The sequence below is a fragment of the Budorcas taxicolor genome, chromosome 21, assembly GCF_023091745.1.
Source record: "Budorcas taxicolor isolate Tak-1 chromosome 21, Takin1.1, whole genome shotgun sequence".
NCBI lineage: Eukaryota > Metazoa > Chordata > Mammalia > Artiodactyla > Bovidae > Budorcas > Budorcas taxicolor.
In genome coordinates this window covers 21,909,195-21,936,945 of record NC_068930.1, presented here as the reverse complement: position 1 = coordinate 21,936,945, position 27,751 = coordinate 21,909,195, and the positions used below count along the sequence as shown (strand labels likewise).

At 44.7% G+C, this 27,751-nt stretch overlaps 1 protein-coding gene across 1 annotated transcript; it reads left to right on the top strand.

The window, feature by feature from the left end:
• The first annotated feature begins 274 nt into the window (after positions 1 to 274).
• DET1 (DET1 partner of COP1 E3 ubiquitin ligase) lies at positions 275 to 24,473 on the top strand. The gene is made up of 5 exons (XM_052659483.1): positions 275 to 397; positions 7,692 to 8,784; positions 12,938 to 13,125; positions 20,056 to 20,247; positions 23,821 to 24,473. Exons 2-5 carry the CDS (start codon positions 7,702 to 7,704, stop codon positions 24,008 to 24,010), a joined length of 1,653 nt encoding a protein of 550 aa, XP_052515443.1. The 5' UTR covers positions 275 to 397; positions 7,692 to 7,701; the 3' UTR covers positions 24,011 to 24,473.
• The last annotated feature ends 3,278 nt before the right edge of the window (positions 24,474 to 27,751 follow it).

Genomic DNA, 27,751 nt, shown 5'->3' with positions numbered 1-27,751 from the left:
CTCAATCTGTCCCCGGATCAGGGTCTTTTCCAATGAGTCGGCTGCCCGCATCAGGTGTCCAAACTATCGGAGTTTCAGCTGCAGCATCAGTCCTTTCAATGTTTAGGGTGCCTGGTTCCATTTTTCTTTCGCAGCCACTGTAACTGTATTGGCTTTGACCCTCCCTCCGGGCACCAGGGTGCGCTGTAACGTCCCTTAGTGCCAGCTGGACTGTGCCGCGCTCTCCCCACTTCCTTTCTCGTTGCGCCGCAGTTCCGGTAGCTCGCGGAAGCGAGAGCCCGCGGCTGCAGGCGCCGGGTCCCACGGCATGGCGGGGGCGGGGCCGGGGCCGGGGCCGGCGCGCGCCCAGCAGGACGGGGTGTCCCTTGCCCCGGCCCTTTGATCCCGGACCGGACAGGTGAGGACTTCTCCTTCCTTGTTCCAGCCTCTCGGCCCGTCAGGCTCTCTCCGAGGCTATGGGGCTGCCCCCTCCCCGCGTGACGCCTAGGTCCTGCGGCCCCCGCCCGCCCTTAGAATGCTCTTCCCTTTGAGGCCCCGCCCCGGGCTTTTCTTTCCGGGGGCGCCCCTTTGGGCATGTGTGCCCGCCCCTAGGTGTCCCCTTCCCGTTTAGGAAGCCGTCAGAAAGAAGAGAGGGTTACGTGCACCTGCAGGCATAGGGAAACTGACCGGGTACCCAGCTTAGTACCGCACCATGAGTTAGTGACCACTTCAGCTAGGCTTTCTTCTTTCGTTCAGTTGATAAAGTGCAGATGCATGTTTCAGTGCTAGGCTCTGAAAAAACTAAGGTGACCAAAGTAGGCATGTTTGTTACTTCCTTTCTGGGGAGTTTATGGGGGAGTCGAGCAGTAAGCACTTAGCCGTGCAAACGAAAGTACAGATTCACATTATGGCGATGACTAGTAAGGACTCAAACAGGAAAAGTATAGGTAAAGCGAAAAGGATCTCTCAGCCAGGGTGGTCAGAGAAGACCTCCTAAAGGAGATGACCCTCAAGCTGCAACTTGAAAAATGTGGCAAGGGCCAGAGAAAATACCTGCTAGGTAGAGGAACAGACCCTGTGGATATTTGAGTTGGTAAAGAACGTTCAGAAAAGGAGGCTTCAGTTCAGTTCAGTCCAGTCGCTCAGTCGTGTCCGACTCTTTGCAACCCCTTGAATTGCAGCAAGCCAGGCCTCCCTGTCCATCACCAACTCCTGGAGTTCACTCAGACTTATGTCCCTCGAGTCGGTGAGGCCATCCAGCCATCTCATCCTCTGTCGTCCCCTTCTCCTCCTGCCCTCAATCCTCCCAGCATCAGAGTCTTTTCCAATGGGTCAACTAGGCCTACGATGGGTCAAACCCATGATGGGCTTACAGGATATAATGTTTGTGTACTGGTCAGGAGTTCACCATGTAGCGCCAGTGCCGTTTGTTGTATAGTTACTTAGTCTTGTCTGACTCTTATGACCCTGTGAACTGTAGCCTGCCCGACTCCTCTGTCCATGGGATTTCCCGGGCAAGAATACTGGAGTGGGTAGCCATTTCTTTCCCCAGGGGAATCTTCCCAACCCAGGGATTGAACTGGCATCTCCTACACCACAGGCAGATTCTTTACCCCTGTGCCACCTGGGGAGCCATCTAGTGCCACAGACAGAACTAAAATGCAGAGATGAAGTTGCAAGTGTGGTGAGTGTTAATGAAGGTGAGATATGAATGGTGTACCTGATAGAAAGGTGAAGGAAGACTTCCCTGAGGAAGTGATGATTAGGCTGATGTCTGAAATAGGAGTTAACTTGGCAAATTGAAGAGAAGAGCTTTTTTCAGACTGAGATGAAGAGCACGTGCCAAGGTTCAGAGACAGGAGGTGGGCTGCCTGTTAAAGAAATGATTAAGCAGGCAAAGAGAAGGCATGTAAGGATTTTGATGTTAAGAGCAATGGGAAGATACTGGGTTGCCCAGAAAGTTTGTTTCTTTCCCCCTGTGGAACTTCCCTGGTGGCTCAGACAGTGAAGAATCCATCTGCAATGTGGGAGACCTGAGTTCAGTCCCTGGGTTGGAAAGATTCCCCTGGAGGAGGGCATGGCAACCCACTCCAGTATTCTTGGCTGGGAAATCCCATGGACAGAGGAGCCTGGTGGGCTACAGTCCATGCGGTTGCAAAGAGTTGGACACGACTGAATGACCTAGCACAGCACGGCACACGGATTAAGACAAGATGTAACAGAAAAACCTGAATGAACTTTTTTTTTTGCCAATCCAGTACTTGTTTTAATCCATAGGGGAAAGGATGTGATCAGAAACAAATATTGAAAAGATTGCTCTGGTTGTTAAGCAGATTGGAAGTGGACAGGAATTTAGGGAGACCACTTATGGAATGGTCGCAATGATGTAGACATGAAGTCATGAACATTTTGGGTAAGGGTGCTGGCTGGTCGTGACAGAAAGAAGGTAGAGCATTAGAGAACAGTTGAGGAGGTAAAAGCTGCAGAGTTCGGGGACTGATTGATCAGGTACGGCAGCTGAGGAAAAGAGGTCCCAAGGGAGACTCTCAGGTTTCCGGTTCCTTTGGCAGCAGGTGAGTAGCTGTGCCATTAACTAGAGTAAGGGAAGGGTAGAGGGTCAGCTTTTGGAAAAAATATTATAAGTCATTCTAACATTTTTCGTAACTCCTACTCTGACTGGAAGGGACTTTCATTATGTACTTTTTCTATATTGTCTGCGTTTTTATGAGCGTGTAGTTCATAATTGGAATAACAAGACAGATTGAAAAAGACCAAATTCCACCATCTCTAAAAACTGTCATTGTGTGATAGGAAATACGGAGCAGGAAGAGAGCACACTGAGAGAAGGGTTAGGAAATTAAGGGAGGATTTTCTGTACAACTTGGAGCTGAAGCTAGCAGGCCTTCACCTCTACCCACCCCACTCCTCTCCCCCCATCACAGTACTGGTGGCTTTTCCCTTAAAGAGACAAGTCAGAGAATTTAAGGTGGGACTATTCAAAATGTATACACTTTTTTTTTTTTTTTTTAAAGAATTAAGCATCTAGTTTGGTTAACATGATATGTGACTCTAAGTCAAACAACTAGTATGCTTTATCTGATTCGGTTATTTGTGGTTAGTCTGCTGTGCACGCTCAGGCACTTCAGTCGTGTCCGACTCTTTGCAACCCTATGGACTGTAGCCCACCAGGCTCTTCTGTCTTTGGGATTCTCTAGGCAAGAATACTGGAATGGGTTGCCATGCCCTCCTCCAGGGGATCTTCCTGACCCAGGGATTGAACCCAAGTCTCCCGTGTCTCCTGCACTACAGATAGATTCTTTACCTTTGAGCCACCAGGGAAGCCAGTTAGTCTGCTGCTGCTGCTAAGTCGCTTCAGTCGTGTCCGACTCTGTGCGACCCCATAGACGGCAGCCCACCAGGCTCCCCCGACCCTGGGATTCTCCAGGCAGGAACACTGGAGTGGGTTGCCATATCCTTCTTCAATGCATGAAAGTGAAAAGTGAAAGTGAAGGCACTCAGTTGTGTCTGACTTGTAGCGACCCCATGGACTGCAGCCCACCAGGCTCCTCTGCCCATGGGATTTTCCGGGCAAGAGCACTGGAGTGGGGTGCCATTGCCTTCTCCTAAGTTAGTCTGTCTGCTAGACGGTGTCAAATGCCTGTTCCTTCTTCCATTCGTGGGCCATACTTGGCTCTCATTCCCTGCTGGTCTCCCTGTCTGATTTCAGCCCCCATCTTGGGTTTGAAGGATGAGAGTGGCAAAGATGTCCTGGACAGGGAGTGAGTGAGGTAGTTTTGTACATTACTTGGTATTTAAAACTGCTTAAACCTTACTAGTATTTTTTTTTTTTTGGACTATATCAAAATGTGCCCATGAACTGTGTCACTGTGAAAAGGAGCAGCTGTGTGAAACTCACTATTGTTTATTTTTGCTCAGAAGTGGAGGATATTGGTTGCTGAATCATGCCAAAATCCTTTTAGAAAACTCATGAGAGAGATTTTTTTAAAATTCAGTGCTGGGAATTTCTGTGCTTCTTCCAAGCAGCTATTAAGTTTTTATCTAATTGGCAGTGTAGAGTCTGTAACTGTGTTTTCCTGTGCCTCGTCTGCTGAGAAAGTCAGAGCCACCTTGGCAGTTCTACAGTTTCTCATGGTTTGCATTTTTGTGTACTTCAGACTTCATTTTATTGTCCTTTGTTTACCCTTCACAGTGATTGTTTTCTAATTAAGAAAAATTCTGAGTAAGCACAAATATTACTTAAAAATATGTAATTTTAAAAGAATAACAGTACAATGAATGCTAATTCAAGGAAAAAAAAAAATACACACTTCAGAATGCCACCAGGGTGTCCCTAACTCCCATCCCATTTCCTAAACTTCCTCAGAGGTACCACTTTTGAATCTTAGGTTTGTAATTCCTTTACTGTTTCTAATTATATGCCATATGTGTTTGTGTTCTTAAACTAGAAATGGTTTGAAACTTATATAAAGGAAATCACACCGTATGTATTCTGTAACTTGCTTCTTTCATTCAACACTGTGTCTGAGATTCATCTGTGTTGTTATGTATGACTGTAGTGCATTAATTCATTGTTTGCGTGGGGGAATTGCTGGGCAGTCCAGTGGTTAGAACTTGGTGCTTTCACTGCTGGGGCCTGTGTTCAATCCCTGGTCAGGGAACTAAGATCCCACAAGTCTCATGGTGCAGCCAAAACTAAATAAGAAAAAGATCCCCTGCATGAATGTGCCTGGATGAATTTAGCTAGTCTACTGTTTTTTTGTTTTTTTTTTTAGCTATGATGGACATTTGGAGTATTGTCAAGATTTTGTTGTTGCCAGCAGTCCTGCTGTGGACATCTTTGTATGTGTCTCCTGTTACATACATGCAGACATTTCTCTAGGTCAGGATTTTAAGCTCGTGGGCTGTGTGGTCTTTGGTCTTAACAAATCAACTACGCCGTTGTAAAGCAAAAGCAGGCATAGGCAATGTGAATAAGTGGGTGTGACTGTGCTTCAATAAAAATTTATAAAAATAAACAGGCAGGCTAGATTTGGCCTGAGAGCAGTGGTTTGCAGTCTTTTGCTCTATTCTAAATCAGTAGGAATATATTAATGAATTGTGATTAGTAGTTTGAGAAACTTGATTTGTTTAGTCATACAAGTATGCACATTTTTAACTTGACTAACTCAGCTGCTAAAGAATCTGCTTGCAGTGCAGGAGACCCTGGCTCAATTCCTGGGTTGGGAAGATGCCCTGGAGAAGGGATAGGATACCCACTCCAGTATTCTTGGGCTTCCCTGGTGGCTCAGTGGTAAAGAATCTGCCTGGCAATACAGGAGACATGGGTTCGATCCCTGGATCGGGAAGATGCCCTGGAGGTGGGCATGGCAGCCCACTCCATTATTCTTGCCTGGAGAATACCCACAGTCAAAGGAGCCTAGCGGGCTGCAGTTCACGGGTGCAAAGGGTCAGATACGACTGAGCAACTAAGCACAGCACAGATAGTATATATACTTACACCAGGCATTTCTAATTTCAGGAGACAGAATGTAAACAAATTCCCATTGTCTGTATGTTTTTAGATTGGATCAGTCACTCCTCTGCTTAAAACCTGTAATAACTTGCATGACATGGCACGCAAAGTATTTTCTAATCTGGCTCCAATCTACTTTTTTAGGTTTCTCTTATCACTGTGTTTCCTGTGTTCTAACCACTTGGAATTGTGTTTCCCAAGTGTACCACACTACACTCTTTTTAAGTGTATTTTTAAGCTATTTTCTTTCTGAAATGTTCCTCCTTTATTTTACCTAATGTGTTGTTTATCCTGGACAACCTTTGTCAAATGTTGTTCCATTCATTCATTTCTATTTGTGAGCACTTGCTGTGCTTTAGGCGCTGTCCTAGGTGCTAGAGATTCAGCAAGGAGTTAGACAAGGCCCCTGCTTGCTGTCCAGTGTCGGGTGACAGATACTAAAACAGTAAACAGGTGGTTTCAGAAAGTGATAAGGGCTGAAGAAAATAAAATAAGGTAAAACAGCAGATTGATGTGGATGGAAAAAGGCATGACTTTAGGTAAGGTAGAGACAAACTGAAGAGTTGCTATTTAGCTGAGATTTGAATGATCAAACCGACAGTTGGTTCAGCACTTTAAAAATGTTGCTTTGCTTCTTTCTGGCCTCCATAGTTTCTCATGAGACATCCACAGGTATATGAATTGTTGTTCCCTTGTAGCTAATGTATCATTTAAGTGGTTGCTTTCAAGGTTTTTACTTCATGTTTTAGTTTCTCACAGTTTGACTAGGATATGCCTGGGCGTGGATTTCTTTGGGTTTATCATGTTTGGAGTTCTCTGAATTTCTAATCTTGGGTTTATGTGTGTATGTGTGTGTTAGTCGTTCAGTCGTGTTGACTGTGACCTCATGGTTTGGGGCCAGCCAGACTCCTCCGTCCATGGGATTTTCCAGGCAAGAATACTGGAGTGGATTGCCATTCCCTTCTCCAAGGGATCTTCCCAAGCCGGTATCAAACCTGGGTCTCCTGCACTGTAGGCGGACCCTTTACCGTCTGAGCCACCAGGGAAGACTTGGGTTTATGCGTGGGAGGGTTTATTTCTCAGGTCTTAATTCTCTTCATTTGGTATATTTTTCTATCTTATGTCATGCCACTGTTTTTGAAATCAGTAAGTCTGAGTCTTCTAACTTTGTTCTTTTACAAAATTGTGTTTTAGGGTCCCTTGAGGTTACATGTACATTTTAGGATGAATTTTTCTATTTTTGCCAGAAATGATTTTAGAATTTTGATAAGAATTGCATTAAGTTTGTAGATTCTTTGGGTAGTATGGACATCTTAACAGCCCAGTGAATGTGTTTTTTATATGAATTACACAGTGAATATGGTGTTTACACTGAGAAAATTTGATGTAGTTGAAGGTTTGTTCTTTTGAATATTCCCAACAGCTGAGCATGCTTTGAAAGTCTTCCTAGAGAATTCATCCTTCCCTCAAAAATTGAGTTTTGATAGACTTAAAGCTATCTGGACCACTTACTAACTGTAACTTGGGAAGGAGAAATGCCAATCACTATCATGTTGGGAGCTCCTCCACCCAGGGTATATGGAGGAAATGTATTTGACTTGTGTATACACAGTTGATCCTCAAACAACACAGATTTTAACTATGCAGGTCCGCTTACACATGGATTATTTTTTAAGCCGTTCATAATTTTTATTTTATTCTTAGTGGAGGATGATTGTTTTACAATGTTGTGTTGGTTTCTGCCATACAACAGCGGGAATCAGCCCTAACTATTTCTATATTGCCTTCCTCTTGAGCCTCTCTCCCACCCCCACCCCACCCCTCTAGGTCATCACAGAGCGCCAGGCAGGACTCCCTGTGTTGGACAGCAGCCTCCCACTAGCTGTCTGTTTTACACAACATGCTACTTTCTCAGTTCATCCCACCCTCTCCTTCTCCTGTACACGTGCGTTTTTTCCAACAGTAAATACTGCAGTTCTGCACGTCGCTTGAATCCACGGTTGTGGAAGATCTGTGGACAGGAAGGAACCACGTATACTGAGCCAAGTATAAGTTATACTCAAATTTTCAGGTGCAGAGGGTTGGTGCTCCTCACCCCTGCCTTGTGCAGAGGTCATCTGTATTTATGTTTTGGTAAATTTTTGTTTTCTTGACTTCTCTTTTTTACTTTCCCATGCAGAGATGTGATAATGGATCATCATGTTTCCACCATCAAACCTCGAAGAATCCAAAACCAAAATGTCATTCACCGCCTGGAGCGCCGGCGGATCAGCTCGGGCAAGGCAGGCACCCACTGGCACCAGGTCCGGGTCTTCCACCAGAACGTCTTCCCCAACTTCACGGTCGTCAATGTGGAGAAGCCGCCTTGCTTCTTGCGAAAGTTCTCCCCCGACGGACGCTACTTCATCGCTTTCTCTTCCGACCAGACCTCCCTGGAAATCTACGAGTACCAGGGCTGCCAGGCCGCCGAGGACCTCCTGCAGGGCTACGAGGGGGAGATTCTGGCCAACGGCAACGACCAGCGGTCCGTCAACATCCGCGGCCGGCTCTTCGAGCGCTTCTTCGTCCTGCTGCACATCACCAGCGTCGCGGCCAATGGCGAGCACCTGAACCGGGAGTGCAGCCTCTTCACGGACGACTGCCGCTGCGTCATCGTGGGCTCCGCCGCCTACCTGCCAGACGAGCCGCACCCCCCCTTCTACGAGGTGTATCGCAACAGCGAGTCCGTGACCCCCAATCCCCGGTCCCCCCTGGAGGACTACTCCCTCCACATCGTTGACCTCCACACCGGCCGCCTGTGTGACACGCGCACCTTCAAGTGCGACAAGGTGGTCCTGTCGCACAACCAGGGGCTGTACCTGTATAAGAACATCCTGGCCATCCTGTCGGTGCAGCAGCAGACCATCCACGTCTTCCAGGTGACCCCCGAGGGCACCTTCATCGACGTGAGGACCATCGGCCGCTTCTGCTACGAGGACGACCTGCTCACCGTGTCGGCCATGTTCCCCGAGGTGCAGCGGGACAGCCAGACAGGCATGGCCAACCCGTTCAGGGACCCCTTCATCAACTCCCTGAAACACCGGCTGCTGGTGTACCTGTGGCGCCGGGCAGAGCAGGACGGAAGCGCCGTGGCCAAGAGGCGCTTCTTTCAGTACTTTGACCAGCTGCGGCAGCTGCGCATGTGGAAGATGCAGCTTCTGGATGAGAACCACCTGTTCATCAAGTACACCAGCGAGGACGTGGTGACCCTGCGGGTCACAGACCCGTCACAGGTAGGAGCTGCCGGCCCGCCCGTCACCCTTCCGCCTCCTCGCGGAGGCTTCTCCTGCCTGTGCCCAGCCTCTCGGAAGCAACGCCTTTTATGTGGATCTTGAATTTTTGCTCCCCTAGGGCCGAACTTAGAACAGCTCCACTTATCTCTAGCCATATGTATTTGTTGGGACAAATGGAAGCTAAATCTCAAGCCACTGACATATAGGTAGTCAACCCTGTGAATATTATCCTATTTCTCTTTTTTTTAATATATATTTTTTTGCAACTTAACTCTTTTGGGGGCTGCGCTGGGTCTTTGCTGCAGCAAGCAGGGCCATCTTGCTTGCCCTGCAGCATGTGGGATCTTCATTCCCTGACCAAGGACCAAATCTATGTCCCTTGCATTGGAAGGCAGTTTCTTAACCACTGGATCACCAGGGAGGTTCCCTACCCTAATTCTTCTGCAGAGCATTTTCAGTACCCTGGAGATGGAAGCCCCGATGCTCTAAGGTTAAGATTTGACTCCCTGTGGATAGTGCCTTGGTTTTGTGGAAGATTGTACTTATTGGTCTGTTTTAGTTCTGGCAATGAGAATGAACCCACCATACAAAAAAGGAAAATCTTCCAAAAGTCTAGTCTTTTTTCTTGTTTAAATGATGTCAATACTTTCTCACAATATCTTTACATTGTAACTAGTCTTTTTCTTACTTAAATGAACTCAGTATACTTCCTCACAAAATCTGTAGATTGTAACCAATGGGACAGTTTATTTAACAGAGTTAAGCTCTATGACTTTACTCTGACCTTGCCCTCATGCTGGCACATAGACTGTGGAGCAGTGATAAGATGGGAAGGAAGTAAAAGTTTTTGATCTACCAGTGAATCACCAGGACTGCAGGTTCTGAGGGTTTTTTAGTTTGGGTGAAAGATGTTGATGGGGAAGACGCATTTCACAAATAGGAATAAGGTGTTGTGTTAAGAGTATAGAAACCGTGAAGACGGTTGGGTTGAAACACCATGCTGAACCTCAGGGCGATGTGGACATTTACCTTTGAGGAGCTGTCTACTTTATTGTTGACCAGTTCAGTTCAGTTACTCAGTCATGTCTGACTCTTTGCAACCCCGTGGACTGCAGCATGCCAGACTTCCCTGTCCATCACTAACTCCCGGAGCTTGCTCAAACTCATGTCCATCAAGTTGGTGGTGCCATCCAACCATCTCACCCTCTGTCGACACTTTCTCCTCTTGCCTTCAATCTTTCCCAGCAACAGGGTCTTTTCCAATGAGTCAGTTTTTCACATCAGGTGGCCGAAGTATTGAAGCTTCAGCATCAATCCTTCCAATGAATACTCAGGACTGATTTCATTTAGGATTGACTGGTTTGATTTCCTTGCGGTCTAAAGGACTCTCAAGAGCCTTCTCCAACGCCATAGTTCAAAAGCATCAATTTTTCAGTGATCAGTTTTCTTCATGGTCCAACTCTCACCATACATGGCTACTAGAAAAATCATAGCTTTGACTAGATGGATCTTTCTCAGTGAAGTCATGTCTGTTTTTTAATATGCTGTCCAAGTTTGTCATAGCTTTTCTTCCAAAGATCAAGTATCTTTTAATTTCATGGCTATAGTCACCATCTGCAGTGATTTTGGAGCCCAATAAAATACAGTCTCTCAATGTTTCCACTGTTTGCCATGAAGTGATGGGACTGGATGCCATGATCTTCGTTTTCTGAAGTTTGAGTTTTAAGCCAGCTTTTTCACTCTCCTCTTTCACTTTCATCAAGAGGCTCTTTAGTTCTTCTTTGCTTTCTGCCTTAAGGGTGATGTCATCTACATATCTGAGGTTGTTGATTTTTCTCCCTGCATTCTTGATTCAAACTTGTGCTTCGTCCAGTCTGGCATTTCACATGTTGTGCTCTGCGTATAAGAGCAAGGTGGCAATATACAGCCTTTACGTATTCCTTTCCCAGTTTGGAACCAACACCCCACCCCCCATCATTCTCCTATTTCCACATTGTCTCCTTATATACGAGTTTGGAAATGTACAACAGAACAAACCAGTAAACTGCCGTCAGCTGAGTCTGGTTTCTCTCATTGACTTGTAGCTGATTCTGCCCTTAAGAGAAACTGTACAGAAAATTTTCTCCTGAGACCTTACCAACCATCAGTGGAAAAATGGTTTCTAATATTTTTCTTCTGAATCATACCTTGTGTATTCTAAAAAAAAAAGGAGGAGGGGGAGGGGAGGTGACGAAAATGGTGGTTGTTTAGTCACTAAGTCATGTCCCACTCTTTGCAACCCTATGGACTGTAGCCTGCCAGGCTCCTTTGTCCATGGGATTTCCCAGGCAAGAATACTGGAGTGGGTTGTTATTTTCTTCTCCAGGGGATCTTCCTGGCCCAGTGATCCAACCTGCATATCCTCCATTGGAAAGCAGGTTCTTTCCAGTGACACCAGGGAAGCCCATTGAGATCTGAGTAATAAATTCGTTAGAGATTTTTTTTTTTCTGAATTTTTTTACTTCCTTATTAATGATGAAGTCACCATTGAGCCAGTCACCATTGTGGGTGAGCGTCCAGTTCATCTCAGGCATCATGAGAGGGTGTTGGTAGAGCCCTTGACTTCTGTACCCTTCTGTCGTGTATTTCCCAGTCTGCCCTGGTGGGAATGTTAGTAAATATTTGTGTAATTCTGTATTCACACAGTCACGATGGATCCTGGTGAAGCCCTCATGTGATCCAAGTGTCGTCCAGGTTTATAGAAGTGACATGAGTCCATCTTGTATTTAGGTTTGAGCTATAATTACCTTTTTGTTTTGGAGGGAGTATGTTGTCTGTGACTGCCGCATTCGAGATTATCCTTTTCTCCTTCACTAAAACGTGACCTCCTTATGTCTGGTAGCTACAGTAAGTCATAGCCAGCAATATTGCTAGGGCTCTGTGCTTTGCTTACAGAATTTGTAACTTTAAACCCAAACTCTCCCCTCGTTGTCCTTCAACCTCCTTCCCCAATTTAATTTGATAGGTTCCAATAACGTTAATGAGTAAAAAGTGTACCTCAGCACAAAGCCTTGCTAATATTATGGGTATTATTCTCAGATTACCCTCCAGCCTCTTTAATTTACAGCTAAATTTAATTTCCAGGTGACCGCAAAAGTCATGTAATATAAGCTCTGGGAAGGACTAATTACTGGTGAAACAGGTGGGCCAGATGTCTCCAAAAATTGGTAATGAAGATTCAGGTTTAATCCTAGGAGGCAGAATGCTAATCCTAGCGTTCTGGAAACTTCTAGAGCCCTGGTGGAAGACCCACACTGCCACATTCACTGTGACAAAAACTCGGGGTACCTCGTGCTTCCGTGTTAAGCTGAGCAGAACACTGGAGGTTCAGAGAAGAGGACCAGGCACCTAGGGACCCATTCAGAGAAAGCAGTAACTCTGCCACCCAGAGCATCTGAATGCTTTTCATGTTTCCCCCTCTGATCTGAATTGCTACAAATGTCCAGCATGTGTTACAAACGCTCTTGGCTAAAAGAACATTTATGAAGAAAGAAATGGAAAATGCTTCTCTGATTTTTTCATTTGTCCAGCAGCAGTCCCCCGCTTGGTTACAACTTGCCCAGGTGGACATGGTGTGCTTAAGACGTCTCTCTGCATGTTAGAAATATTAAGAAAGAAAAGGAAGTGCCCCCAAATTGAACTTTCTGCTATACACATACAAGAGAAAATAATTTGCCAACAGGCAGCTCCTGACTACAAATCACTTTCTCAGCAGGAAGGAAAATTAAATCTGGCATTTTAGAAAAGTGTTTTTAATCTCAGAGTGGGTTGGGGCATAAGTAGGGAATAAGCACTTGAAAGGAAACATATTAAATGTGCACACAGTTTGAAATGAAAGATTGAAAGCCCTTTTATACATATATGCTGAGCAACTCAGTAATTCCAGCAGCACAGGTACAGTGGGGAATCAGGCAGCTCTGAGGCCCTTGATGGCCCAATCCCACTGAGGCTTCCTCCTCTTCCAGAACCTCTAGGCATCACGTTGCTGCTGTAGTGCCGGAGTGGAGGTGTTTGCTTGTTTCACTTGGGGAGTTTGAGTTTTCAGCCGAATGGTGAACATGTTAGGTGAGGTCTTATGCTCAGCTGTCCCTCGGGTCTCTCTCTCCTTCTGCAGGCATCTTTCTTTGTGGTGTACAACATGGTAACAACAGAGGTGATTGCTGTGTTTGAGAACACGTCAGATGAGCTTTTGGAGCTCTTTGAGAACTTCTGTGATCTCTTCCGGAATGCTACCCTGCATAGTGAAGTCCAGTTTCCCTGCTCAGCTTCCAGCAACAATTTTGCACGGCAGATCCAGCGCCGGTAAGCTGCTCCCCTGGACTTGACAAGCTTAATTTTTCTCTAGAAAATGTGTTGGTGTGGAGCCAGTAGTTGTTTACTTCGGGAAACCTTCCCATGTTCTTTCTGCCCACCCGGCCTTGGGTCAGTCTGCCTGTTGTAACCTCCTGTGTCATCCTAAATGTCTCTCTCTTAGCACCTGAGCGATTACTTGTGTGTTGTCTGCGATTCCTCCTAGACTGTCTGTTACCTGCAGAGAGAGAGAGACTGTGTCTTTGTTTAGTTTATTGCTGTATCTGCAGTGGTTCACTGTCAAGCACTTAAAATAATTTTTGAATGAATCAGCGCAGTTGGGTTCAGTCGTTCAATTATGTCTGACTCTTTGCAATCCCATGGACTGCAGCGGCCCTGTCCATCACCAACTTTGAATGAATAAGGAAGTAATTTTATAACTTTTGGTTAAACATGTGCATTGAACACATGCATTTATCTCTGCTGTATCCCAAGACCCTACTTAAAGTGACAGTAAAGGATGAAGAGATGTAAACCTACAAGAGCAAAGAGAGTGGGGAGGAGATATCAATAGAGTTTTAGAAGCTGAAGAGCCAGTGGATGGCTGATAACTAACTTGACATACCTCAAAGAACAAAAGAAGACTACAGAGCTTGCCCATCAAGAAGTAAACTGTCTTGCACCAGAGAACTCTGGAAAAAGTCAAGAAACTGGAGGTCCTGTATACCTCTGGAGGATTGGATGACATTCTTTTTTATTTTTGCTGTGCTTTGAAGCTTGCGGCATCTTAGTTCCCTGACCAGGGATCAAACATGTGTCCCCCTGCGGTGGAAGCGTAGAGTTTTAACCACTGGACTGCCAGGGAGTCCCCTAGATGACATTCTTAAAGGCAACTGTCAGATACTCTAGTTCCTTTCCTTAAGCCTCCAACTGCCAAATGACTGTCTCTTCCCCAGCTCAGCAAAAGGCTAGAGGTTTATTCTCTGGAGAAATCGAACCATGCAGGCTCTGGTTTCAAGTTCATGAAACATGGCTGAGAATAGAAATGAGACTCATCATGCTTAAACCAAGAATTAAGTGAAAATTGATATACTGATGGGGTAGACTCCTATTCCTCTTATCAGATATGGTATCCAGGCATATACTTTTCAGGCAGGAGATTAGAGTTAATTCCCTAGGGAAACTGACCAACCTGAAGAAGAGACCCTTGGAGGCCCTTCTCAGAACACCTAAGTCACCCTCAGTGGATACCCACCTGCTAAGAACCAGAGCTTCTCATAATCATCTGAGTATATTATTGTGAAATGACTAGTTGTTTTGGACCAAAGGCCTGCCTGCAACCCTACTGAAGTCAGTCGGTGTTTCATCACGTTCCACATACCTTGTCAGTTATAGAAAACAGCTGCTTTAGGTTCCAGTACAGATCAGATCAGAGTGGATGAATCAGAATAAGCATTACTGCTGCAGGGGGAAATGGGCAAAGCAGCTATCTCATTCACTGGCATCGTATTCCTGTAGAAGGATAGTACATGATTAAAAATAAGTGGATATTGATTTTTGGACAAGTAAACATGCCCTTTTATTTTTTCTGGTTCACACACATTTTCAGCCTGACTGGCATCTCTCTTCAGTATAGAAGGATTTTGGGGAGCAAAATATGGATCAGGTTTTGCTTTTTTCATTTTGAAATAAATTTTTGTCATTTAAAATTAAGTAGATTATTATCAACTAGTAACAAAAGCTGGGTACAGTTAAAATATCACAGAGATCACCAGAAGGTCCAAGCTCCACGAGGGCAGGGGTGTTTGTCTGTTATATATACATCGCCATACCCACAGCACCTCGGCCAGTGTCTGCCGTTAGGGAGGAGCTCATTAGGCATTTGTTGAATGAATATCGTCAGGAATTAGAGGAGGCTATGTTTTCTGAAAATTTATTTCACAGTGTACCCATAATTAAGTGAAATTGTAGGAAGAGAAAATAAACATTCTCGCTTCATGATCTTCAAAATTTTGCTTCTTACCAGCAAATGGTTCTGAAAACTGTAGATCTCACACATTAATGTTTAAGTTGCTCTTTAAATTTCTTACTATTAAATTTAAATAGTGGCAGAGGATGCAGTTTTCAGCATATTAAACACTGACATTTAAAAATAAAAGTATTACAAGATATAATTGGCATATAACATTGTATAAGTTTAAGATATTGAGACTTTTAAGTATAGCCAAGGGACTCTAATACCATAGTAATTTAGTATTCATAGTTGACATAAAAAGCTCAGGGTAAGTTTTTCCTGTACTGTTTGAACTTTTATATTTCTTCTTATTTTCAAATTTATCCATCTTCCCCACAAAATTGTGCCCTAATAACATTTTATCAATCATCTTATCATACTTTGCTGCATTGAAAATACAATGTACATATAAATCAAAATTATTTTTGTTTCTTGTGAAGGCTGGTTCTAATGGGTCAATTTTACAGTCTTCAAAGAACTTCTGATAAAATGAGTGAAATGGATTATTTTTGTTACTATTATAGCTTAGAATAAATGGTTAAGAAAAAATGCACATCGGAGATCACGAGTCACTTAGAGAAAGCCTTTATTTTGAAAGATAGAGACCAAAATAAAACAGTATAAAAAATGAACGTGGTATTAACTGAAATAATTTAAACTATAAAAACAAGAACATTCCTAGAATAGTGATACTAAGTGAAATACTTTAGAAATCTAAACTCTGTTAGATATAGTTTAGAAATTCTCCAAAAAAGTAGGAAAAAAAAGATAAGAGTAAGAAAATGGGAGAGAAATGATTTTTTTAAAAAAATTTAGAGCAGTTCCCCAGGAGATCCAATATGTGGCTTCCAGAAGGAGCAATAAAAAAATGAGAGGGAGGAAACGATGTCAACCATTTCCTAATATTAAAAGATACACATTTTCATGGGAGTTGCCTGGTGACCTAGTGGCCCGGCTTCAGTCCTTGGTTGGGGAACTGAGATCCTACAAGCCACATGACATGGCCAAAGGAAAAAGAAGAATACACAGACACACACACACACACACACACACACACACACACACACACTTACAATCATGCCCTCAGAATTCTGCAAAAAAGGTTTTAAAACTGGAATTCTACATCGAAATAATAGGGTTTAACAAAGACATTTTCAGACACATAAGGTCTCAAAAAATTACCTCCCATGTTCTCTTTCTAAGGAAACCTCTGAAAAACATTATCCCCCAATAAACCATGAAAGAATGATACAGAAAGTAGAGTCAAACAGTGGAGAGAAGCACAGAGAATTCTGAGGATAATGTTAAAGGGAGGGTCCAGGATGACAGGCTGCAGGTTGAACCAGGTGGAAACAGGAAGGGGGAGGTTCCCATCACGGATGTGCCCAAGGACAGGTTACAATGTCTAGAATATCTGTTGGCTTTGAACGTATTAAGGTGAGGTGGTCCGTGCTGTCCTAGCAGGGTTCTCAGCATAGGCCTCACTGAGAAGGTGATATTTGAGCTTTTGAAGGCGGTTAGGGAGCAAGCCATGGGGCCATCAGGGGAAGAATAGAGCAAGCCAAGGGAAAAGTAAATGTAGAGGTCCGGAGGTGGGTCTCAGGCGTTCGAGGAGCAGCAGGGAACTCAGGGTGGCTGGGCTGGAGGAAGCAGGAGGCAGAGTGCTAGAGGTGTGTGGTGAGAGACAGGACCAGACACGTATGGCCATTCCGAGGCTTTGGCTTTAACTATAGATGAGATTGTGTAGTGTTTGAAGTATCTAAGCAGAGGAGTGACGTGGTCTCACGGACATTTTTTTTTGGCCACACCCTGTGGCATGTGGGATCTTAGTTCCCTACCCAGGGACTGAACCTGTGCCCCCTGCAGTGAGAGCTTGGAGTCTTAACCACTGGACCACCAGGGTGGTCCCTCCCACTTACGTTTCAACAGAGTCACTCTGGCTGCTGTTTTAAGAATAGATCTTATCCATAGGAGGATAGGCTGGAAGTTAGTAAACCACTGCAGTGATCCAATAATAAAAGTGCTACATTCTGTTTCCTGATGGGAGCTTTAAAAACTTTTCTTTTCATGGCTTCTGTCAGTTACGAAGAAGGCTGTGCCATCCAGGAGGGTGAGCATGGAGGGTGGGGAGGATGAAGTAGCCATCTAAGGGAGAGGGTGACTTGCCGGACTGTGGGAATGCAGCCTGAGTGCCTTGCAGCATTACGGCAACATTCCTATCCATGAGTTCATGGGTATAAAGTCTGTGATTTCAGTGACTGTGAAACGTAAGCTGGCTCAGGAAGGAAAAGAGTTCATGATGAAGGCATAGGATGGCGAGAAGTTGGTAGATCAGTGGCATTTTGGTCCCATTTCAGTTGAAGGATGTTGAAGCTAGGATAGCAGAGTGAGTTATCTGGAAAATTAGGAGAGAAGATAACTGGAGTCTGTGTGCTGCTCCCTGAGATTATGGAGGTGTAGTCATTGGTAATAGTGAGATTGAGGGTATGATGTGGGAATGCGTTGCTGAGGCAGAAAGGAGGTCCAGGAACTAGGAAGCCATGGTGTAGGAAGGATCACCTCTGAGAATTCTGAAATCGTGAATTGAGAGAAGGGTGGTTGGACAGAGGGACAGTGCGCCAGGAGTTAATCCGCTGAAGGCATCAGAGGGGTGACAGCTTCATCTTCTAGTTGTTGGGCATCTGAGAGTAGAGGTGGTGGGCGCTGTGGGCAGTGGGAACGGCTTCAGCCTGTGGGTGGTCACGGAGGCTTTGGTTTGTGGTCATCACAGCCACGGGCCAGCCCCGTCCTTTGAAATCACCTTTTGAAGCCAGTGAGCCACGCAGGGTGGATCTAGATCTTGGCTGCCAAAGGGCTGAAAACCAAGGAGCCCAGGATCTTTGATACCAGCTCAAGTGAAAAGGAAAGAAGTAAGTTTCGTGTGGCCCAGGATTTAATTTTATGATTTACACCAAGGCTGTGAAAAATTACTGTTAAGAGAGGTAATGGAAAAGCACTGTTGATGCTCGGCTTCCTTCTAGGGGAACTGAGAAGTGTTAATGTCCATCTAGCCCTTCAGGTTGACAGTGAAAACAAAAATCAAAACCCATCTCATCAACCTCTCTAGTCTCATCAAAATTAGGAACATTGAGTTTTTTTATACCATTAGTTTCAAGGGTGAGATGTTATATCGCATTTCTCCTGGACTAAAAAATTATTTATTTTCCCTTTGATTATTAAACTGTGTGATGTACCTCAGTGTCGAGATTTAAAAAAATAAAACTGATAAAACAACTATGACCATGTTGATGTATTTCTACTGTTTTTTTTAAAGATGTTAGTTTTTTTTTTTTCGTTTTTTAACTTTATTTTGCTTTACAATACTGTATTGGTTTTGCCATAAATTGACATGAATCAGCCACGGGTGTACATGAGTTCCCAATCCTGAACCCCCCTCCCACCCCATATCATCTCTCTGGATCATCCCCGTGCACCAGCCCCAAGCATCCTGTATCCTGTATCGAACATAGACTGGCAGTTCGTTTCTTACCTGATAGTATACATGTTTCAATGCCATTTTCCCAAATCATCCCACCCTCTCCCTCTCCCACAGATAAAGACGTTAGTTTTTGTGTGTGTTTTCAATCATACTGTATATACAGAACATAGCTTACTGGTTTTTTGGGGGAGGGGGAAGGCGTGCTGTGTGGCTTGCAAGATCTCAGTTCCTCAAACAGGGACTGAACCTGGGCCACAGGCAGTGAAAGTCTGGAATCCTAACCCCCATTCCACCAGGGAGCTCCCTGTACCCTACTTCTTTTACTTACCATTATGATAAACATTTCTTCTGTTACCACATTATCTTTGAAAATAATAGTTTTCCATTAGGTTTTTAATATTCCTGTCATTTTTTTTCATTGTCATGACCACTGGTATATTGAATGTACACAGGGATTTTTCTTCCCTAGGGCAGATTTCCAGAAGAATTGAAATACTTCGTCAAAGGATATTAAGTTTAATATTTATTATAATTGTGAGAAATAACTTCCATTGTTATTACTACTATAATTAAAGATAAGTGAGATAGATGACTCTGTGTTCGTATTATGTACTTCCAGATTCTGGTGTTTCTGCAGAAGTATAGGTAGCTAGTTTCCAACTTTATTTTTATTTTTTGGCCGCACCGCATGGCATATGGATCTTGGTTCCGCAACCAGGGATTGAACCCGTGCACCTGCCAGTGGAAGCACAGAGTCTTAACCCCTGCACTGCCAGGGAATTCCCTCCCCAACTTTAAACAAAGAATCAGTAATTTTTCAAAAGATTTGATGCAAGTTGGCTTGTAACTGATCCCAAGAAGAGTCAGACACTACTTCTGTCCAGGATTCTTTGCATCTCCTTGTTAATGCAGTCGAAGGCTCTAATTTGGGAGAAATATATAAATTTCAACAGAAATAGTTGTCAGAGGTTAGTTATACTCATTTTTAACTTTTGTAGGATCTTTGCTAACTTTTCTTAAGTAACTTTGTGTTTCCAGTTTTTCATTCTGTTTTCTGCTTTTTTGAGAGTATTTGTAGGTATGCAGAGGGGCTTCCTTGGTAGCCCAGATGGTTAAGAATCTGCCTGCAATGCAGGAGACCTGGGTTCAATCCCTGGGTTGGGAAGATCCCCTGGAGAAGGAAATGGCAACCTACTCCGGTATTCTTGCCTGGGAAATCCCATGGACAGAGGAGCCTGGTGGGCTACAGTTCATGGGGTTACAAAGGGTCAGACAAGACTGATCAACTTTCACTTCTTCACCTTGGAGATGTGTAGACTTGGGAGGTGTGAGAGTTCAGTATCTAGATTGTGTTTTCAGGATATGTTGTTTTTAGACATGTTTGTCAATTTAAAACCAAGGCAACTTGTGCGCCGCTAACACAGCCTTCCTCCCTGGTGCTTTATTTCAGGTTTAAAGACACTATCATCAACGCCAAGTACGGAGGACACACGGAGGCCGTTCGCCGGCTGCTGGGCCAGCTCCCCATCAGCGCTCAGTCCTACAGTGGCAGCCCTTACCTTGACCTGTCTCTCTTTAGCTACGACGACAAGTGGGTGTCAGTCATGGAGCGACCGAAGACTTGCGGAGACCACCCTATCAGGTGCTCCAGCTGCGTGCTGCCTCTGGGCGTGGGCGGCCACTTCCTCTTTCTCTTGAGCATCACTTCACTGTGACTCTGTCGACTTGTACTAACAGGTTCAAGTCACAGGGCAGGCTGTTTCTTTAATGTGGGTGCTTTGGCTTCCCTGGTGGCTCAGCTGGTAAACAATTTGCCTACTGTGTGGGAGACTTGGGTTCGATTCCTGGATTGGGAAGATCCCCTGGAGAAGGGAAAGGCTACCCACTCCAGTATTCTGGCCTGGAGAATTCTATGGACTGTATAGTCCATGGGGTCGCAAGGAGTTGGACACAACTGAGCCACTTTCACTTTGATCATGTAGGCATTAGTATCAAAAATGAATTAGTTCTGCTCTTTGCCTCTCCTCAAAATATCCAATTCAGATAGGTATTGTTCTCTTTTTAAGGTAGCCAGGGAAGAGAACCATACTTTTCAATTTAATGACCTAATACCATTTCACATGAAACTTAAAAATAATTGAGACTTACATTTTACTCAGCTCAAATTATTTTATCCCCTCCTGTTACCTAATGGAAAGGAGAGACAGTTTGGTGAACAAGTAGGTTTTGGAGAAACTCACGCTTCCTCAGTTGGAAGAATGTTGGAACGCAGGTTGCCGTGTTACTCTTAGCACCTTGCAGTTCCTTTGTCCCGGGTGTCCAGCTCACAGACCCCCCGTCCCTCCGTGCTGGGAGCTTGGGTTCTGTTTTTGCTTTCACAGATGCTAGAGAGAGGAGCTGGCACCACTTCCACTGTGGGGTTATTTCAAGGGAGGTGTGAGCTGGGTTCTGGAAGGTCTTCTTCACATAGAAACAGTGGTAGTTAGTATTTCAGAATCCAGCTTCATTGTGTATTAAATAGGCTTGTGTAACATATTCTGTGCGATTATTTACTGTTTGTAATATTTCCTTTGGGAAATTGTAATCGAGTTCTGGAAACCAGTTAATTTTTTTATTACGGACATTTTTAAACATGTAAAAGTAGAAGAGTGTAATGAGCCTCTCTGTCCCTATCACCCCACCTCCGCAGCTGTCAGTGTTGTTTCATCTCTTTCTGCCACCACTGCTCCCCTCCCACCTGCCAGTCTGGATTCTCACAGCCCAGGTATCATAGCATTTCACTTGTAAATATTTCAGTATGAATTTCTAAAAGATAAGGACTTAAAAAAAATATAACCTCAATACCATTATTCCATCTTACGAAAATTAAACCTTTATTAAGATCACTGATATCAAGTGACTTTTCACGTTTTCCTATTGTTGTGTATATATTCTTTTTACAGTTTGTTCCAGTCAAGACCTAAAGAAGGTCCGTATGGTTTTTTTTGGTTGCTGTCCTCCTAAGTCTTTTTTATTTTGTGAGTTCTGCTTCCCGTTACTTTCTTTGTAGTGAAGTGGTTGAAGAAACCAGGTTGTTTGTCTGGTAGTATTCCCCACGTTCTGGATTTTTGCTCATTGCATCCCTGGCAGTTCTCATTTCCCCCTGTTTCCTGTAAACTGGTAGTTAGATTTAGGATCAACAACTCGCTTTACATTATAAGCCCTTTGTGTGCTGGGGACCCTGTGGGTGAGGGGAAGGTTTTCACACATAAAAGCAGATAATTGGGCTCATTTGACATTGTCATGTAGCCGAGATAACATTTCTCTCCCTTTTGACTGCCCTGCCTTTCTGATTTGAAAAGATTAACTTAAGTAACAAATCTGGAAATGCCATTGACCCTGACTTCTTGTAATTCTTATTTATTTTTTAATTTAAAATGAGAAATGTAGGGATATTAAAGTCATTTGAAGAGATACTGCCGTTACTCTGACACCTTTATTGTATTAAATATATTCCATTCTAGCCTTTGCCAGTGTGTGTGTTTACATTTATGCAGTTGTAGTTACGGTTGGCATAGTACCTTGTAGCCTGCTTTTATTTAATAAATATTTTCCATATTGTTACATAGTCCTTAAAGTTACAGTCCTGATGATGGCATATTATTCCATAAAATAGATGCGGCATAATTTATTTAGCTGTTCCCCTATTACTGAGCATTTATTCTCTACCTGCATTTTTACATTAGAGCTAATGCTCTGTGCGTGCTAAGTTGCTTCAGTCATGTCTAACTCTTTGCAACCATGTGGACTACAGCCAACCAGGCTCCTCTGTCCGTGGGATTCTCCAGGCAAGAATACTGGAGTAGGTTGCCATGCCCTCCTCCAGGGGATCTTCCCAACCCAGAGATCCAACCTTATGTCTTCTGCATTGGCAGGCAGATTCTTTACCACTGAGCCACTGGAGAAGCCCAAAATGCTTTAGTAGCCATCTTGATTCACGTCACTATTTACTTCACTTAAATTCTGAGGATATAAGCTCTTGAATTATTGAGTCAAGGGATATGAATATCTTTGTATCTCCTATATATTTCCTTTCCAAGAGGGAAATGCATTGTAGAGCTCTTTATTTCAGAGCTCCTTGTTTTCTTGAGCTTCCTCCAATTCAGCCCCAACCCTGCCAGTCATCTCTAGTTCCCAAGTTCACAGGGCACTTGCTTTGCATATGGGCAAAAGGCATTTAAGTCCTGGGATGAATGGAAGCATCTTTGTTCTTACCATGTTAGATGAAAAAGTAGAAACTAGTTAGTATTTTGTTTTTGTGTGTGCAAAAGAACCTTCCAAAAGAATTTCTTCTTAACAGTTAAAAACTCAGGACTTCCCTGGTGGTCCAGAGGTTAAGACTGCACTGCAATTACTGAGCCCACTTACCTCTACTGCCAAAGCCTGAGCTCTAGAGCCCATGCTCCTCAGCAAGAGAAGCTACTGCAATGAGAAACCCTCACACTGCAACTAGAGAATAGCCCCTGCTCGCCACAACTAGAGAAAGCCTGTGCACAGCAACAAAGACCCAGCACAGCCAAAAAATAATTTTTTTTATACATAAAATAAATTTTAAAAAGAGGAAAGAAGAACTCAAGATATAGGCCTAGATCTGCACTGTCCTCTAGTAACCACCAGCCTCCCATGGCTGGTGAGCACTAACGTGAGATGTGCTCAAGTGTCAAATACACACCAGATTTCAAAGACTTAGTACAAAAAAATGAAATATCTCTTGAGTATCTTTTATATTATTGGTTGAAATGATAGTATTTTAGATGCCGATGTTAGGTTAACTAAAATATTATTAAAATTAATTTCACTTTTTCCTTCTTACTTTGTTTGATGTGGCTGCCTGAACATTTAAGCATGCCTGCTTGGCTTACATTATCATTTCCAGCCCTGGCCTAGGCAGGTAAGTAGCTGGGCAGATAGCTGCTAGAGAAAGGGAGGCCGTAATCAAGGCCATCACTAAGGGTCATCTTGGGAAAGACAAATGACCCAGTGATTCGGGCCAGCATAGTGAAGTTCATAATCTCCCTGCTCGTAAAATGAGCTGATCAGACATAGGCGATTTTGACTGGGGGCTGACGTTAGAGGAGATTTCATCGGTGAGGTTAATTCATGAGTTTCCTGCTATTCAGGTTTTAAGGTGGTGGTGAATGTCTGTCCCACGCTCTCCTCTCCTTGTTCTGTTTAGGTTCTACGCCCGGGACTCTGGTCTGCTCAAGTTTGAGATTCAGGCGGGCTTACTGGGCCGCCCCATCAACCACACGGTGCGACGCCTCGTTGCCTTCACCTTCCACCCTTTCGAGCCTTTTGCCATCTCCGTGCAGAGGACTAATGCCGAGTATGTCGTCAACTTCCACATGCGCCACTGCTGCACGTAGGTGCCTCACGGAGCCGGCGCCTCTGGCCCGCCCACCCCTCCACCCCATTGCATCTCAGTGGACTGTGAAGCAGAAGCTCCTGTCACGCAGCCTTGGGGTCCCAGGCTGTGCCTCCAATGTGGAAAGCCGGAGACAGGAGGAAAGAGGCGTGAGGGCAGCTCAGCCCTGTGTGCAGCGCAGCTACTGTTCGATTGACTGAACAGTCGTCTTGCCTTTCCCTGTGGGGATGCCCAGCATTAAGTCCATTTAACTTTTTGTCTTATTTTGCATTTTTTTGCTATGAAGATGAGAGCATTACACCTCTGCCCCCTTCATGTCACTTCTTTGGCATTACAGTATGCAGCCTGCAGCAGAAACTCTTGTTTACTCATGAGAACTCTACATCCTTTCAATTAGCCAACAGCAGGGCTGTCTTTATAAGGAAAAAAAAAATAAAGCCTTGGTATTTTCTTACTTAAATATATTCTGCTTGAGGACTGACTTGTGTTCCGATCTCACTAAATGCTTTCCAGATACATGGGTTCTAGCAAGGCCTGTGAAAGGGACTAGAGGCATGGACCCAGCAGCGCCTGCTGGTAGGACTAAGTTGGGGTGGGCCAGCGTGGAGGCCGGCTCTCTTCCAGGCTTATGTCCTTCTCCGGGGTGTTCGCCCGGTAATTGTTACAGCTGGAGGAACGGAGCCTAATTGCCCATCCCCGTGTGGAAGCATGCTCCCATCTGTGCCATCTGTGTTGTGCAGGTGGAGAGCAGGCCGTCCTCTCCGGCTGCAGCAGGGACAAGCTCTGTGCAGCACGTACTGTCCTTTGGAGGGGTGGGAGCTGACAGGCCCGAGGCGTCCCGAAGGAGATCAGCAGGCTGTTCCTGGATGGCTGAGCCATCGCGACACTCCTCCAAACACCTGCCAGGCACCAGGCAGCATCCCTCTCACATTCTCAGCTGGTCTCCCCCGCAGGGATTGTCAGGACGGGTATGTTTCATCCTCATAAATGTGTCCGCCATTATGAAGTGAGTTTGTTGCGCAGCCTCTGACTTTGAAGCTCACTCTGGAGTGTTGGGTTTCAGAGAAGGCAGGGAAAGGAGCCGTGGATGCAGACAGCTGGATCCTCCATCCCTCTCCCGTCTAGGGACGAGCTTCCCTTGGGAGCATAAGAAATGTGATGTGAGATGCTGAGCCCCACCAAAACCAGTTCAGCTAATTTCATCATCTTCAGTCTTGAACAGCAAAATTCATTCTCGTTCAGCGTTCAGTATAAGATTTGAGCACCTACTATGTGTCCATTTGAGCACCTATGTGTCCGGTAGATGCTGTGCTGAGATGTTGAGAATGAGGAGAGGAGTACGCAAAATGCTAAAAAGAAAACCCCGAGGTGTGTGTCTGGGATCCGTAGAGGAGGTTGGAGGAGAAGCAGAGAAGGACGACCGTGCTGGGGAAGGAATGCTGAAACTCGGTAAGTGAGAGTATGTCATGTGGGCCACGACAGAGGAAGCCTTGAGTCCTCACCTCTCTTTCTCTATATATTCTTTAGATGATTTCATCCATTTTATGGTTTTAAATTCTAGGGATAAGCTAATGATTCTCAAAACACTAACTCCAGCCCTGACTCCTTCCTTGAATGCCAAATTCACATATCCCTTGGCTTATGTGGCCTCTTCATGTGCATATCTAACAGGCATATCAGAATCCGTGCATCCTAAACAATATTCTCCATTCCCACGCCCACCCCCAACATGTTTTTCCTACAAGGTTCCCAAATGACTTTAGTATCTAGCCATTTACTTGCAAAACCTAAGGAGTTACTCTCAATTTCTTGTTTTTCCCCCACCTCCCACTCATCTGACTTCAGGGAAGTGCCCTGAGCAGTCTCAGCAAATCATGGTGGTCTCATATGAATTGCTAGTTACTAGAACTAGGCTAAGACCAGTTGGCATAGGGGTTAGTGTAGGAATGCCTTAGTTCAGGTGATTAGTTCAGGTGACTTAGTTCAGGTCAGTGATACCCTGAGATAAAGGTGTCTAGTGCCTTTGAGGGAACATTTCTCTTTAGAATATGCTGCTGCTGCTGCTAAGTCGCTTCAGTCGTGTTTGACTCCATGCGACCCCATAGACGGCAGCCCACCAGGCTCCTCTGTCCCTGAGATTCTCCAGGCAAGAACACCGGAGCGGGTTGCCATTTCCTTCTCCAATGCATTAAAGTGAAAAATGAAAGAGAAGTCACTCAGTTGTGCCCGACTCCTAGCGACCCCATGGACTGCAGCCCACCAGGCTCCTCCGTCCATGGGATTTTCCAGGCAAGAGCACTGGAGTGGGGTGCCATTGCCTTCTCCGTTAGAATATGCTAGTGAGGGGGAATTCCCTGGTGGTCCAGCTGTTAAGAATCTGACTGCCAATGCTGGAAACGTGGGTTTGGTCCCTGGCTGGAGAAGACTGCACATACCACGGAGCCACTGAGTCCGTGCACTGCGACTACTGCGCTCGGGAGCCCAAGAAACACCTGCTGCAGCCTGTGCGCCACAGCGCCCTGCTCCACAGCAAGAGAAGCCACCGCACTGGGGAACCTGAGCGCTGCAACAAAGGGCAGCCCCCGCTCCCTGCAACTAGAGAAGGCCTGTGCACAGCAGTGAAGGCCCGGTGCAGCCAAGAATGAGCAGATAATCTAAAAAAAGAATATGTTGGTGAGGAAACATGTAGCCCACACTCCTGCCATCCAACACCCTATGATCATATTTCACTGAGAATCAGCCTTGGGATGAAGCTGGCCTTCTGGGTGGTAAAATGCAGAGAGAACCTGATTCATGGATGACAGAGCTGGCTGATTAGATCAGCCAACCCTGAAACCCACTCTACATCTGGATTTCCAGTTCTCTGAGACAGTAATTTCCTTACTGTCTAAGCCGCTTGAATTGGATTTGCTGTTTCTTGCAGTTGAAAGCAAATTAATAGATGCAAAGAGAAAGGCAGGTTGCCCATGGAAAGAGTCATAAAGTTCCTGGTGTCTGGGGACCTTCTTAGATCCCGTTCCAGTGTCCATGAGGCCCCATTATGATTCCTATTCTTAGATCCCTGTTCTTGAATTTCTGCCAGACTTCTGGTTCTCCTGTAGGCCTCTGCAGCCATACCTGAGCTGGGCTGGCTGTTTCTCGTCCCTAAAAGGATTTAACTAAAATGGGTGATAAAGCACTCAGCACATTTACTTGACCCATACTTAATTCTCAAATCCTGTGTATTTGTTTACATTAACTTGGTTTCTAAAGGATTTAAAGCTGTGTTAAGTAAACTCTAGTGTCTTCTCTCCGCAAATGTTCACCCAATAAACCTCAAGAATCTTTGGAGAAACAAGCTCTTTGAAACCAAAATGTTAAAGAAATGCAGAGACTTCAGATTTAAATTCTTCTCTGAACCTCTTTCCTCTCGTTCCTACTCGGCAGGGAGCTGGCATGTCAACAGTCAGTTTGAGGCTGCTGTGGACCTTTGAGAGAAAGCTTCCATGTAAATTCAGCAGAACCTCTTTCATTTAGAGTTCTCACAGAGAAGCACATAAATCAGTGAAAAGCCTAAATTAGATAATTTTTAAAAGAACCGTAGCTTCATTATTTTCAAGTACACAGAGTAACTCCATCTCAGCTATGAAGTGTTCTTTGCAGAAGCCCTTAGGGATGTTCCTTAATGAGTCGATCATAATTATTGGTAATCAGCATAACGGTTCTCCTCAGTGCATGCTTCCAAAGCATTTGAGTGTATTAA

What these genes read in the sequence shown, in the direction of transcription:
- DET1 (XM_052659483.1), top strand. Translation starts at nt 7,702, where the DNA reads ATGGATCATCATGTTTCCACCATCAAACCTCGAAGAATCCAAAACCAA. An exon ending in GCACGGCAGATCCAGCGCCG is followed by an intron (nt 13,126 to 20,055) that starts GTAAGCTGCTCC and finishes GCTTTATTTCAG; the next exon opens with GTTTAAAGACACTATCATCA. An exon ending in TGCGGAGACCACCCTATCAG is followed by an intron (nt 20,248 to 23,820) that starts GTGCTCCAGCTG and finishes TGTTCTGTTTAG; the next exon opens with GTTCTACGCCCGGGACTCTG.